The 13,702-nt window shown below is 37.9% G+C and overlaps 1 protein-coding gene across 2 annotated transcripts; it reads right to left on the reverse strand.

Annotated features, from left to right (window-relative positions):
* Positions 1–492: 492 nt before the first annotated feature.
* On the reverse strand, positions 493–10,986 carry LOC115919855 (steroid 17-alpha-hydroxylase/17,20 lyase-like). Of its 2 annotated transcripts, none has more exons than XM_030974360.1 (5): positions 10,782–10,986; positions 6,799–7,779; positions 4,288–4,440; positions 1,899–2,003; positions 493–1,582 (listed from the first exon to the last, which is right to left on the reverse strand). In XM_030974360.1, the coding sequence occupies exons 2-5, from the start codon at positions 7,685–7,687 to the stop codon at positions 1,233–1,235; spliced, it is 1,497 nt and encodes a 498-aa protein (XP_030830220.1). In that variant the 5' UTR covers positions 7,688–7,779; positions 10,782–10,986; the 3' UTR covers positions 493–1,232. The 2 variants fall into 2 exon arrangements, with proteins under 2 accessions (XP_030830220.1, XP_030830212.1); XM_030974352.1 differs by lacking the exon at positions 10,782–10,986 and adding an exon at positions 7,980–8,237.
* Positions 10,987–13,702: the final 2,716 nt, after the last annotated feature.

The raw sequence follows: 13,702 nt of genomic DNA on the forward strand, positions 1-13,702 counted from the left end.
AAATAAACAGGAGCAGAAGAAAACATCCATCACCCCTTTTATCACTTTACAAATATTTTTTTTCAGAGTGTTCTGAATACACCCACAAGCGCTTTAGGTACAAACTTTAGCCTTTTATATATGTTCTTCCCCATTAAAACTGAATACAAATTGCATAAAATTGTGTTCCGAGCCCTGCTTGAAATCTTGCATGTGGATCTTCCTTTAAAGGTATGTTTTGTACAAAAATAAGTTGCTCATTTCAGATGTATTTACAAAATAGAGTAATAACAGTAATCTTTGCTGCAAATTGATAGAATACATTCACATTTTCTTTATAATGCAGAAAAAAAAGACATTCATATTCCATAATGATGATAATCATATAAGAGTAGATTCAAAATACACAATTAATGTTTCTACTAATTGTTGTTTGTTTTTGTTAACTCATACTGAAAGATCTTCAGCGTTCCGGGAATTATCTTAATATTTTTTTGTTGTAATTTAATCCTATTATTGAATTCATATTGTAAAAGTTCAAAATATGCTTTTGCCCTAATTTCATACATCTGTTCATTGCTTATATTTCAGTATGTCTGCTGTAATAACAAGGTGTAGATCTGTGAATGCATAGAATATTTGTGCTTTAATTTGTAATTTTCTCTCTTGTTAATTGTGGTATTATTGAGAGGCCGTTACCAAGATGCAATTCATTTTTGCAACTTGTGACACATCATCTTAAGAAAATTCTTTCCCTGCTTTTTCAATATTTAAGCGGTCTGAGGGTTTAAAAAATCAAAGTCACTGTTTAATCAGTTCCAAGTCATCTACCTTCAGAACTGAAAACGTTCTTGAACAGTTCTTGGATATCTTTCCATTGTGTCTTGAGTCCCGATCCTGGTTGTAAGGTTATTTGTCCCCAGAGTTTTTTTTAGCAGACCCAGTCCTAACTTTGCAATCCACCAGGCTGTTTTAAGGTGATCTCAGGCTGCAAGTTAAGCCCTTTCAGGCAGCTGCAGAGTTGTTCTTTCATATGGTCTCAGGTTGGAGGATGTGGCCTTTCTGGCAGCTGCAGAGTTGTTCTTTCATATGGTCTCAGGTTGGAGGATGTGGCCTTTCTGGCAGCTGCAGAGTTGTTCTTTCATATGGTCTCAGGTTGGAGGATGTGGCCTTTCTGGCAGCTGTAGAGTTGTTCTTTCATATGGTCTCAGGTTGGAGGATGTGGCCTTTCTAGCAGCTGCAGAGTTGTTCTTTCATATGGTCTCGGGCTGGATGATGTGGCGCTTCTTGGCCACAATCTTGTAGGGTTTAGGGATCAGGGAGACGGCAGCCTCTCCCTGGAGATCGGCCTCGACGTCCTGGGGCATCTCGAAGGAGAACTCCTGGAGGAGCCGACCCAGCATGAGGAAGAGTTCAGCCTTGGCCACATTTGCCCCTAAGCAGCGCCTCTTACCCACCGAGAAGGGCATGAAGTGCGGCAGCTGGGAAGGTTCCTTCAGGTTGCCCTGGTCGTTGAGGAAGCGCTCTGGGAGGAACTCTTCAGGTTGGTCCCAAGCGTCCTCGTTGTGGTGTACTGACCAGAAGTTTGCCATTACAGATGTTCCTGTAAGAGGGAAACAATAATTTTTAAGGTTTTAGTCTCAAGGAAGTACTGTATCCCTTGCTTCACACCATCAGTCTTTAATATTCTATCCTACTTTTTAATTATTCAAATTCTCTTGAAAGAATTTTGCACATATTCTTTTATTTCATTAAAAAATAATATTTACATTATTCCATGAAAATCTTTTTTTCATTGAAGAGAAAGAGAGTACCTAAATTAGCTTCACTGTTTGGCCTTTCCTGAGTAGACATGGTCATTTCACTGTACTACATTGTAAATAACCAAGATTGAAATGATGAAGTAATAAGACTCGTACCTTTTGGGATGAAATATCCATTGATCTCTGTGTCTCTTGCTGCTGCGTGTGGCACACCCAGAATGGTGAGAGAACTGTACCTCAACACTTCATTAATGACTGCCTCTGTACACGGGGAAATAAAAACAAGAAAATAATTTAAAGAAACAGTCGAAGCTAAATTGTAGTAGTTACCTGATAAGAAATATTAGCGTATGATGCAAGAAGTTAACTGATAAGATATCCTAGCATATGGTGCAATAAGTTACCTGATCAAAAATATTAGCATATGATGCAAGAATTCAGATAATTGAAGATTGCAGTTGCTCCCTTAGAAAGTTAATATGTTTGGCAAAAAGTGAAAGGATGTTTGACAACAAGTGTAAGTAAAAGGAAATGTAGTCATAATGCAATATGCATGAAGTTGAAGAGCGCCACCTTGTGGCCGAGCTGCTCAGTCACCCAACAGAGTTCAGTGACTTCTGCTATTGTATTGAGCACAGTTGCGGGAGCTGATCACAGAAAACAAGATGAGATCGATCATTGTGCTTCAGCTTGTGATCATCAATTGATACAATCCATATCACTTGCTTAGCTGACGCTAGAGCAAGGAGGATTTTTTGTGTGTCTCTTCTCTCTGTCTGCAAAAACAAGACAAATATACCATACCCTCGATTCTATATCTATCATTATGCAGTTCAATCAAGCAAGAGCTACTGTAGGTTGTGTACACTACCCACTCATACTATAATTGGTTCTTACAAAATACTGGAGATTGATGAAAGAACCAAAATAAAATGCTTATTTCTCATACTCTCATTAAACTATTCATTTTGAGCTTTTGGACGATTTCCCCTTGAACTACCGCACTTCCTGTTATTAAAGTCAAGGAGATTGAGCTTGAGTCTCTATTCTGTTCCCTATTCTACTCCTTCTGCGTTTGCTTTTAGCTGGGAAGAGAAAGTGGCACCAGAGTACTGGGTGCAGATCTTTGACTAAGCTTATGAAAGTTTGAAATGCATCATTTGAGGGTATTTATAGCAGCAACATATATATGTGACCTTCACAACCTTATGAATATTTCTGTATATCCTGTATTCAGTATATTAAATTCCATTTATCATTTGGAAGAGGAAAGGTCTGATTTAAAAAATAAAAACAATTCTGATGATCCCTAAGAAAGCTGTGAGAATATCCCCCCTATAATTTCCTAAATATTAGTGAGAAGCAATATACATTGTATGGTTCATTTCTTTGAAAAGGGCTTTTGGGAGAGGGGGAGGGGGGGGGGGGTGATAGGTTTTACTTGTAGTTTATTATGTGTCTCTTTGTCGTGAAATGGTGGGATTGCAGGGGCTGTCCATTGCCTTTTTATTCAGCAAGAGGAGAGGAATGGATGGATGGGACCTTACTGATTGTCTTCCATCCTGAAACAGTACTGGAAATCAAAGCAATTTCAAGCCTCGTCCCCAAAATGCTTGTTGACATCCTGAAAGTTCTCTAAACATTGAGATCTGGGCTAGTCTAGGCGGAGTAGTTCTTCGGGGAACTGATTGCTTGTAGAGAGGTCATCCCTGATTCAAGCCAGCATTAGGAAGAGGAGACAGGAAGAACTGCAAGAATTAGGTCTCCAAATCCCGCAGATTTACCACCAAAAAAAAAGGGGGCCAAAAAACGTTCTCCTACAGATTCCCACCGAGTGTCGAAATCAATGTACATCAATACTTTTCTAGCGCTTTTGTCTATACTCGTTGTTATCTATGGAGAGTGATATCATCTGTATTATGATAATGGTGATTCTTTTGTAACACTTCAGTCAGCCCATCGTTATTACGTAGTAATCATACCTTACAATTTTATATCCCATTAAATGCCTTTAATACATACAGAAGTATTTTTAATAAAAATTGCTACTAAAAATTGAAGTAATCAACAAAAGAATTTATTGCTGAATAAAGTGGAAACAAGAGCGACCTTCCACCATCCACTTTGTCATATGTTCTTTAATAGTCTAAACTGCCTGATTTACCTGACTGAAAAAGTGAAAATCTGAATAAATTTGGCCTTTGCAAGTTCAGCTGAAAAAGAAATTTCTTCTGAATTCTGAATTGCTGGTATTCATATTTTTTTATAGATGAAATGCAATTGTCTTGTTATCGAACATAATGACAGGAATGTAGACAGATTAAGTCTACTTGTCTAATGAGAGACGCAAGCGGTGAAGTATTTAAATTTCCAACAGTTTTGTCATTGTGTCAGGCACAATGATGGGAGGCACATTCAGCATTTCCTGGAAATGTTTCTTAAATTGTTGACAGCCAGAACGGTGGTATCACATGTACTTGTAAATATAATGACATGTATGGCCCCTCTGGCTATCAACGGAGGATGATTGTTGAGTGTAACTTACGGAGGTATGGAAGCTGAGATTTGTGTTCAAGTGAGAGACGTTTTGATTGTCCGATGATTCTCTCTAGTTCTTCCTGGGCCTTGGCTTGTTTCTTGGGGAACACGGCCATGTAGAGAAGGCTCCATTGAAGTGTATTTGTTACTGTGTCGGATCCTGTGAATGGAGAGAAAAAAACAAAATATAATTTTACCCGACTGCTTTTAAAGGAAGCTTGCGTGTGCTTGTAAGTAAGCAACCAATCAATTCTTTTCAATTTTGACATTTAACTTGAATATAAACCCCCAAAAAGGCAACCTTCATTTAGAGACAGAATAATATTTCTATCTCTTGTGTATGTCTGTAGATTATGTACATGAACATTTAATTTTTCTTCTTCAAAGCTCTCCACATTCTCTGGCATGTTTTAATTCAAAATAAAATAAAATTGATCAATCACAAATGACAATTGAGTTATGAATTTAAAAAAAATTGAGATAAGAAATGCCAGTTTTCAAATATAAATCAAGGTCAAAGTTGTCCTTGCTTTTTTATAATGCCTATTGTTTCCCATTCCACTGTTCACTATTTTCACAGATATTACATTAGCAAATATTTTACTGATCTACAAAAATTATTATTATTTCATATAATGCAGATATCGCCCTGCACCAAACTCTTCATGGATAGAGCTAGACCCTATGTCGATCAGCAAGGATTCCATTTTTTTTTCTTCTTCGTTTTGCCACGTAGATGATAAAAGATTGGCAAGTGAGGGAATTTGGTGAGATTTTTGGGCACGAGGTCAGATTGAAAGCGAACACGTGTGTGAGTGTGTGTACCTGGATTAGACCAGACGGAAGTATTTAAAAAGGAATTCATGAGCTTACAGGTGTGCTGGCTTTCACCAAACTCTCCCGTGAATATTTGCCGATAAACTTAGACCTCAAAACTCGCCATTATATTCCGGCTTTATCGCTACCTTCGCAAAGTTTGCCAACTTGCTAGGACGACTGACCTTGCAGGATCACACACACACAAATTGAAAGAGGAGAAAATGTTGTTGATTCGGGCTACCTTTACTGTATGCTTCCCCGACCGCGGGGGAAACAAGTTGCGGAGAAAAAAACAGTAAAGGCTGACGCAGACTAACTTTGTGTTTTGATATTGTTAGTAAACGCTTTCCGCTATTCACAATTTGCCGACAAATACATGTATTGTGTGAAGCGTGTGTGTAACGTTTCCGCCGGGGAACGAGTCCCGCTGATGTTGACTTAACCTGGAAAGCATTTGATTCGTGAAATTCTAGAAACGGTGTGTTTGCTCTATTAAATAAATGTAGTTCATATCCCAAGCGAGGACTGTATAGGATTAAAGGATGATGACGATTGTAATGTATCATTCATTGCGCTATCTTGAATCTTCTTGCTTTCTAAAAAAGTAGTGGTAATGGCATACACCACTGAATTGTGCCATGCATCACAGACACAGTGCAGTTGCATTGGCTACATAAACATCTTCCTTTAAAGTGTCAAAATGATTCCTTTACAGAAATGACTTATCTCTTAATCATTTGTTCCTTTTGATTAAGATTTAGTTCTCCATTTTTCATGCTTAGATACTCATCTTGTGCCTTCAACATCAACAACACAATCTTTATTTTCACTCCCATAACTCAAAATGAGGCTACCAGGTACTCAGAAACCAGAAGTGAACAAAAGTATGTTTTAGTAATAGAATGATTCAATACAGAAATGAATGTTATTCATTCCAATTCTCTCTCTCTCTCTCTCTCTCTCTCTATCGTTCTCTCTCTCTCATTCTCTGACTGTATTGTAATAAAGTAGGACGCTCTTTGACAGAGCAATTGCTCTTGTTTGCCCTCCCTCAGTTCAGTTCACTATGAGTCAAGGTACCGGTGTCCCTGATAAAAAAAAAACTGCATTATTCGGTGACCGAAATGTTAACGCTTAATTGTGTCATGTAAACATTGAGTTACTATGCATGCCATGTGGACGGGGGCCCATGCAGCTCCCAGTTATCATGACATTTGTTGTGATGACGAAGACCGTAAACTCTTTGTGTATGCTTCATAATATCTGTGTTATTGGATCACTTTTGGTGAAGTTACTTAGCTAGCTAGCACAGTCACTGCTTTGTGGTTTGGAACAGCAGGCGTTTATATGGTGTAAGTTTGGTCATTGTCCATATGTCTCTGTCTGTTTTCGTAGTAAGATATCGTTTATTTGTGGTTTCTTTTGGATTCATTCCAACGTAAACATTCCACAACATATGTATTTATTTGTTGTCATATAGTATTTCTCATCTAAACATTGTTGTATTGTATTCAAATCGAATTTGAATACACTGTCTGTACTGCGCTCGTATGAACTTTATAGAATATTTTTACACCTACAAAAGTTACGAATGTTCTTTCAATTTTATTTGTCAGACTCGGTGGTATTCCTGATAAAAATGAGTTTTCTATGAATTTTTAACAAAAAATCAAAAGAAGAGATGATTTTGAGTACTTACCAGCAAAGAAGATAAGCCACATGTTGATGATAATGTGCTCAGGTGTGAGAAGAGCAACAGCCTGCTTGTTATTTTCTGCGACGGCTTCTGTCGTCTCGGCGAGAAGTCCATCCAGCATGTCCCTAACCCTTCCTGCTTTGTATGTCACCACATGCTCCACGTACTTCTTCATGAGAATTCTGTCCCTTTGGTTCTTGGCCTTGAAGAGGCTCGCGAACCATTTGTTTGGAAAGTGCCTCAACCACGGCATAGCGTTCACAGGATGCATCGGCGAAAGCAGCTTTGAGATCTCCGCTGAAAAGTCCAGAATCTCCCTCATTTCGGGATGGTCGTGCTCGTAGCGCTCACCAAAGACAAAGTTACAGAGAATATTGAGTGAGGCTATGTGGAGATCGCACTGGGGATCGAAGGGCTTCTCATTCTGGGCCTCGAAATGGTTCACGAGATTGTTTGCTTCCTGGAGAATCTTTTCTCCCATGTCCGCGTTGTTGACAACGCGCATGGCCTGGCGGCATATCTTCATGTGCATCTGTCTTTGGATTTCGTCCTTACACGTGAGGAATCCCTTCCCGCCGGCCAACACGTCCATGCAAAAGAGATCCGGTCTGTGCGAGATATCAACGCCTCTGTATGCTGACTTTATCAGTTCTGCGTTATTGAGGACCACGACACGCTCGGAACCTAGCTTGATGCTGAAGATATCCCCGTAGGTCTTTGCCAGCTCAATAAGGGAGAGATGTGGTGACTTTGGATTAATGCTCAGGACATCACCGATGAAAGGTATCGACGTCGGTCCGGGCGGTAGTTTACGCACTTTATAGTCGTAATGTTCTTTGAGGTAATAGACTGCACACAGGGCAGTGCCCACAGCAGACGCAATCACAATCATGATGAAGCTTTTGCTGGACTCTCAAATATGGAGAAAAGGCAGAAATCGGAGGCCTTCCACTTCTGTTCGCTACTTCAATGCAAAAGTTAAATCTGTACAAAAAAAAAGAAAGACAAATACAAGATTTTGTTAATAAAAAAATGAATAGCAGTAATAAAAAAAATATGTTTGGGTAAAGAAAGTATTTTTTAAATAATGTTACAAGATCATGATCAAGTTCATGAAGTAAACAAATTTTTATTAAGCAATATCAATAATGAAACTTAGGAAAGATTATTTAAATATACTGTACCTGACAAAATAATTAATGATATCTGCACACAGATCCACAATAGAATGAAAAAACAAACACTGAAAAAGTTCTGCTTGATATCCAAAAAGTTTGCTCAAGTACACACGCTAATAGAAAAAGAGGAACATCCTGTAAGTTTGCATGGACATGGCTCGAAACATCACATCTCTGAAACACTTGGATTTGAAACAAGAGCGAGAGCGGGAGAAAACAAAGTTGTGAGTTACTCCAACGACAGCCAAGGCAGGACTGAGGCAAAATAGGTCACTCCTGGTGCACTATATTATGAGCACGGACGATCACATGTGTAGTATCACGGTCCACGATAGTAGTATGTATATACAGTGTATATGTGTACTCCTATGTTTGGAGACCGGGAGTGAGGGAGAGAGAAAGAGGGAAAGAGAGAGAGCCGCTAGTATGGGTATGGGTGAGTAAGGGAGTGAGAGAACGTGCGTCTATGATAGGGCTTGCTTGTGTCTCTGTTTTATGACCGGGGAGTTGATTGTGGGCTGGGAATCGCGGCTCACTAGCCGAGCAAGCTGAGCGAGCGGCCCCGTGAAAGAGACTTTGAGAAGCGATGGAGAGCGAAGAGCGGGGAACAAGTGTTGTCAGGGGGTGTGTAATACCTTGCTGATCCTACCCGGAGCCCTTGGGGCGTTAGCTTGTCACGTTACCTAGCCCTAAGCCACAGCCAGGTACAGAGGGGAGAATTTATGTCTTCATCCTCTCTGCCGCATTTTTTCCCTTCTTCTTCTCTCTTTCTTTTTTGGCAAAGGGGGAGGAAGGATCAGTAAAGGGTAAAGGCTTGAGGTTGGTTTGTGGGGGGAGAAAAAAAAAATGAGCATGCCGGGAGTGTTGAGATGGGAAGGCATGCATGTATGTATGCACGCTGACAAAAAAGAAATGACCTTCCTCGTTTAAGTCCCAGCGGAATCCGTCTCTATCGTCACCCATAATACTCTCTTGAGCCTTACCATCATAGTACAACAATCCACCATTTTCTTCTCACCTTATGCTTATCACTCTGCCCCCCCCCCCCTCCTCCTATCCATTCCTTCATCCCCTCATACCCATAGAAGTATGTCCAACAGGGAGAGAACAATTTATTACCTTTTCTTGCACAAATTGCAGTCAAGAGTTGAGAAAGATACAGAATGTTTTTAAAAAAAAAATGGAAAAATTAATTGTTAAACTCTACAATCAAGACATATTCCCTACTTTGGTTAGTCAAATTTCCTTGTGATTATTAGAATTTATGACTTATTTGACAGCATACAGTTGTAGAAGAAGCAAATTTGATGAAAACAGTAGAAATTTATCTCAATGATCATCTCTCTGTCTATACTGTTGATTTTACTTGCTTCTTAAAATTAAGCTTTATGATTCCATTAATCCTCATTTCAGTCAATATAATTCATCATTGATTATTTTACTTGCATATATGTAGCTTCTTATTTCTTGATACAGCTGCTTTCATGTTGGTAAAGTAAAAGCTTATAAATATCAAAGTATTCTTTCAGCAAAAGACCCAAATTATTGTGTAGTTATGTTTCATGAAACTATTAATTAGTGCAGAGTATAAAGTTTAGCCAATGCTTAATCAAATTCATGATATACATTGTGAATATGTACACTGGCAAAAAATGTTAATCTTTGAAACACAATCTGATTAAAGATAAATTATGGGGAAAGTAAAATTTATTAATGAGTAATACATCATGACTATGATGATCTATTGGAATACATTTTTAAAAATTAATAATGAAATGTAATTCTCTTAGAAGTAAATTAAAATTTAAAGAAATTAAAAACTGCAGCTTAGGTATAAGTTTATGACATAGGAAATTTCTTTAATGTACTTACAATAGAAGAACAAACAAAGGATATATGGAAAGTACTTTATAATTATTCTAACTTAAAGTGATTTTTGTAGATAGGATTTAATTTTAGATTCCATGCCAATACTAGATTAGATTTAAAGCCTGCTTGATATAATACATAATCCTTTGAAGGAAATAAAGCTGTGTTGTCATATTACATGTACATGATTATTGCAGTAATTGATCATTTCCGTACTGTCCTATGAAAACAGCTATATACTTAATACAGAAATTTACTTTAAAATCAGAATTACATAGCATTTCTGAAATATCTTAAGTATCTAATGTAAAGTATACATTTAACAAAGGTGCAAGTGCATTATTTCATACATATATTTGCCTACTAAATGTTTTCCAAATTATATATTACTTTATTCAAAACATTAGAAGTAAATCTGTAGAAATATCTTAAATGAGACTGATTTATTCCTTTTGACATCTTATAGTGAATTGGGAAATAATCATTGAAAAATAATCATTGAAAAATACGAAGTGTACACTTGTGATATGACATTTATTTACTAAAATGTGATTGATATATTTTAGTATACAGGAAAACATTTCAATGTGTTTATAATAAACATAATGAAAATACAGAAATTCATTTGACGGTGAATAAGAATATATAATATAAATATGAATAGCATGTTGCAATAAATTCCCAGCAATGCGATAAATGTACGTCGTTAAATTTTATGAGTCTTTATACAAGAGTATTTATGACAAACGTAATACATCAAAAGCAAAAAAGTTGAACGCATTTGATGAGGAGGCTGATTATTCTGTCTTTCGAGTATAGATGTAAATTGTGATATCCCAGACGTAAACAAAATTTGCGATTTTCGGAACGCTTATGTGTGAAAATATTCGACGTACATATACGTGTGTATTAGAGAACGCGAAATCTGAGCATACTTACTTGTTGCCGCGTCGAAAATCCGGCCTTCCGAGCGAAGATTGCAGAAGATTCCTAAAGATTAACCGCAAATGTGACTGATAGTTATACGAGTCGAAAACTAACATGCAATCGAAGATGTTCTTCCCTTTCGGGTAATTAAAATCAGCGTGACAAAAAGATATCCTCGCAAATTATAATCAAAGCTGATGATGGCAGCATATTTATAGCCGTACTCAACATTGGAAAAGAGGTCAACTAAATACTGAAAGAAATCATGTTATGTGTCAAGCCTGCCAATCAGGAGGCTGCAGCCAATCACAGACAGCCGTCTTCCTATTGGTCAGTTGAGCCATGACATCACACACCCACACAGAGTGGTGCTCGCTCGTTTGCATACGTTTTTGTGTGTATTGTTAGGTATTTGTAGTTTTTTTTCTCTGCTTAGGTCGCACTTGGCTACCGTGTTCATAGTCATCGTGCAGTAATTACACTTGGGGTTTACGTTGTTTTGGCCCTAGTCTACCGCAAGCAGACCCTGTCGGAGTTGGAGTACTTTGGGAGTTGTTTGTCGAGTGGGACCTGGATAAAAATGATATGAAGTGCTTGTATCGGCAGGTATGCTTTATTATTGGATTTACAGGCATGCACACAAGCCTATTTTAATTGTAATTTTTATAATTGATAGATAGACTTATTTTTACTCCCAAGTTGCGGTACTGTGTATCTTTAAGTAGACTATGGCACTGGTATGATTGTCCATTGGAGAACAAATGGAAAGATGTAATTTGAGCAATTATGTTTGTTTAATTGAAGAGATTTGTTTAAGCTTAATTGAATGAGTTCTATGTTGGTTTATTGGATATGTTTGAGTGAGCAAGCTTGCCTTCCTATATGGACCAATCAGGCCCCCTTGCATACCAGAAATAAGACCCTTCCATCCAAAACAGTGCTGATCAACAAGAGCAACATTAAAAAGTATGAATTAGTGCATACCTCTCAAACAAACAAGACCTTTTTTATGCTGTATTTGACTACGCACTTTACTTCTCTGTCACTCCCTTTACTTGGGGGTTATCAGTCATTCTTTGGCTGCACACTTTGGGTAAATATTTGGCCAGGGAATGATTATCTCATTGACTTTGCGATTACAAGCCTAATTCCGTATCTAGGAGATACATAAAATCTGGAGCAATGGCTTGATTTATGCGTTCTACTTTTTTCATTGAATTAGCCCCTTTCCCCTACATTTGCATGCCCTTGATTTGAGTGTACTAGCCTTATCGGTCAAAAAACGTTCCTAGCTTTTATGATCAAACACGATTCAAACTTTTTCCCCCTCTTTACCTCTCTTTGATAGTATCTAGTTCAAATGTCTGCTGGCTTGATCAGGTCTATTAAGCAATCGATGACAGGGTGAAAAAAAAACTGTTGACTTTTTGAAGAATAATATGACCTAATTTTGAATGAATGTTGGTGCACGTCTGTAAATGAGTGTACCTCTTGACCAAGTTTTCTCTGATTAAATCTTTCAGTCCTAGATGCTTGTGTTGTGTTCTAATTTCAATAATGGAAGCACCATTTGGGTTTCTTGATTTGTTTCACCCTAAACCGTGTAACCGTGCTTCAGAACGATTTTCCAGAACGGATCCAGAGGTTTTGTCATTTTTAGTTTGATTTGAATTGTGAATTAAAGTTGTAATACAACTTGATTGTACTTGTATCAGTTCAGATTGTCGTTTCTTGCTATATCAAAGAGCTTTAAACTATAACAGGGTAGGTTTATACTGGTGTACACCATCTGCCGTAACAATAATAGGTCCTTAACCCAAATTTTAACATATCTGCAGAGAGCGAAAAGGGCATTGACTTGTATCCTTTCGTAGTAAAGGGGATATCTTACTGAGCAGCGAATGCTTGCGAACGTAGCGAATTTGAGGTTTCGCCAGGGTTCATAAAAGGTTGCAAAAGATTCGTAAAAGGTTGCAAGAAAGTTCGCAAACACTTTTCATTGTCGTAAACAGTTTTTCTTTGCGAATTTATTTTTCTGCAAACATTTGCAAGCGTTTGCAAAACAGTCGTAAGTGTTTGTAAAACAGTTGTAAGCCTTTGCAAACGGTTGTAAGGCGGTGTCGCTAAAGTTCTTTTTGATTTGCCAATGCTAGCGACAACGTTACCATATGGTTCCTATATGAATCGACCCATTGAGTACCAGGAGTTAGCAAAAGGTCCCCAACATTCACAAATAGTGGCAAAGGATTGGCAAATAGTTGCTAATGTTTGCAAAAACTGTTGCTAACATTTGCCAATACAGTCGCCAATTGTTACTAACTGCCTTTCGCAAACATTTGCTCAAATGTTGCTAATTGTCGCTAAACATCGCTAAAAGTCGTTAATTGTCGCAGAGGCGAACCCTGATTTTTGCAAAACATTCGTCAGAAAATGGCAACGTTCGTAAGCATTCGCCGCTCAGTGAGATGCACCCTTTAGCATGCAGTTAACACCCTTCTATTTCTTAGCAGATCATTATTTTGAATGAGGTATAATTGTTTTTTCAGATTCTTATCTAGATCATCTAGTTATTTTTTGCAAAACCAATTGATTGTGAATATGACCTGGGAGTTTTCTTGTTGAGTAGGTGTGAAGGAGATTTGAGAAAGTTTTTTTGCGAGGACCTGATCTAGTTTACGGGACAATGGAAACCGTGTTATGCATGTAGTTGGTGTGCTGTACAGTTCAAGTTCAAACAATGATGTCATCTGGTTTATTAGACTTTATGAATGGAGCAAGGTCCACAAGTGTGCTCTCAATCAATCCTCGTATCTCTCCCTCTCTCTCTGTTCCTTCCTTATTTCTCTTTCTGTCTATCCCACTGTCTCCCTCTTTCTCCATCCATTAGTCCTTCTTTTCTTCCTTCTACATGTAGTATCTCTTTATCTCTATCT

Source organism: Strongylocentrotus purpuratus, unplaced genomic scaffold (assembly GCF_000002235.5).
Source record: "Strongylocentrotus purpuratus isolate Spur 01 unplaced genomic scaffold, Spur_5.0 spur5_contig_866, whole genome shotgun sequence".
Classification (NCBI taxonomy): Eukaryota; Metazoa; Echinodermata; class Echinoidea; order Camarodonta; family Strongylocentrotidae; genus Strongylocentrotus; species Strongylocentrotus purpuratus.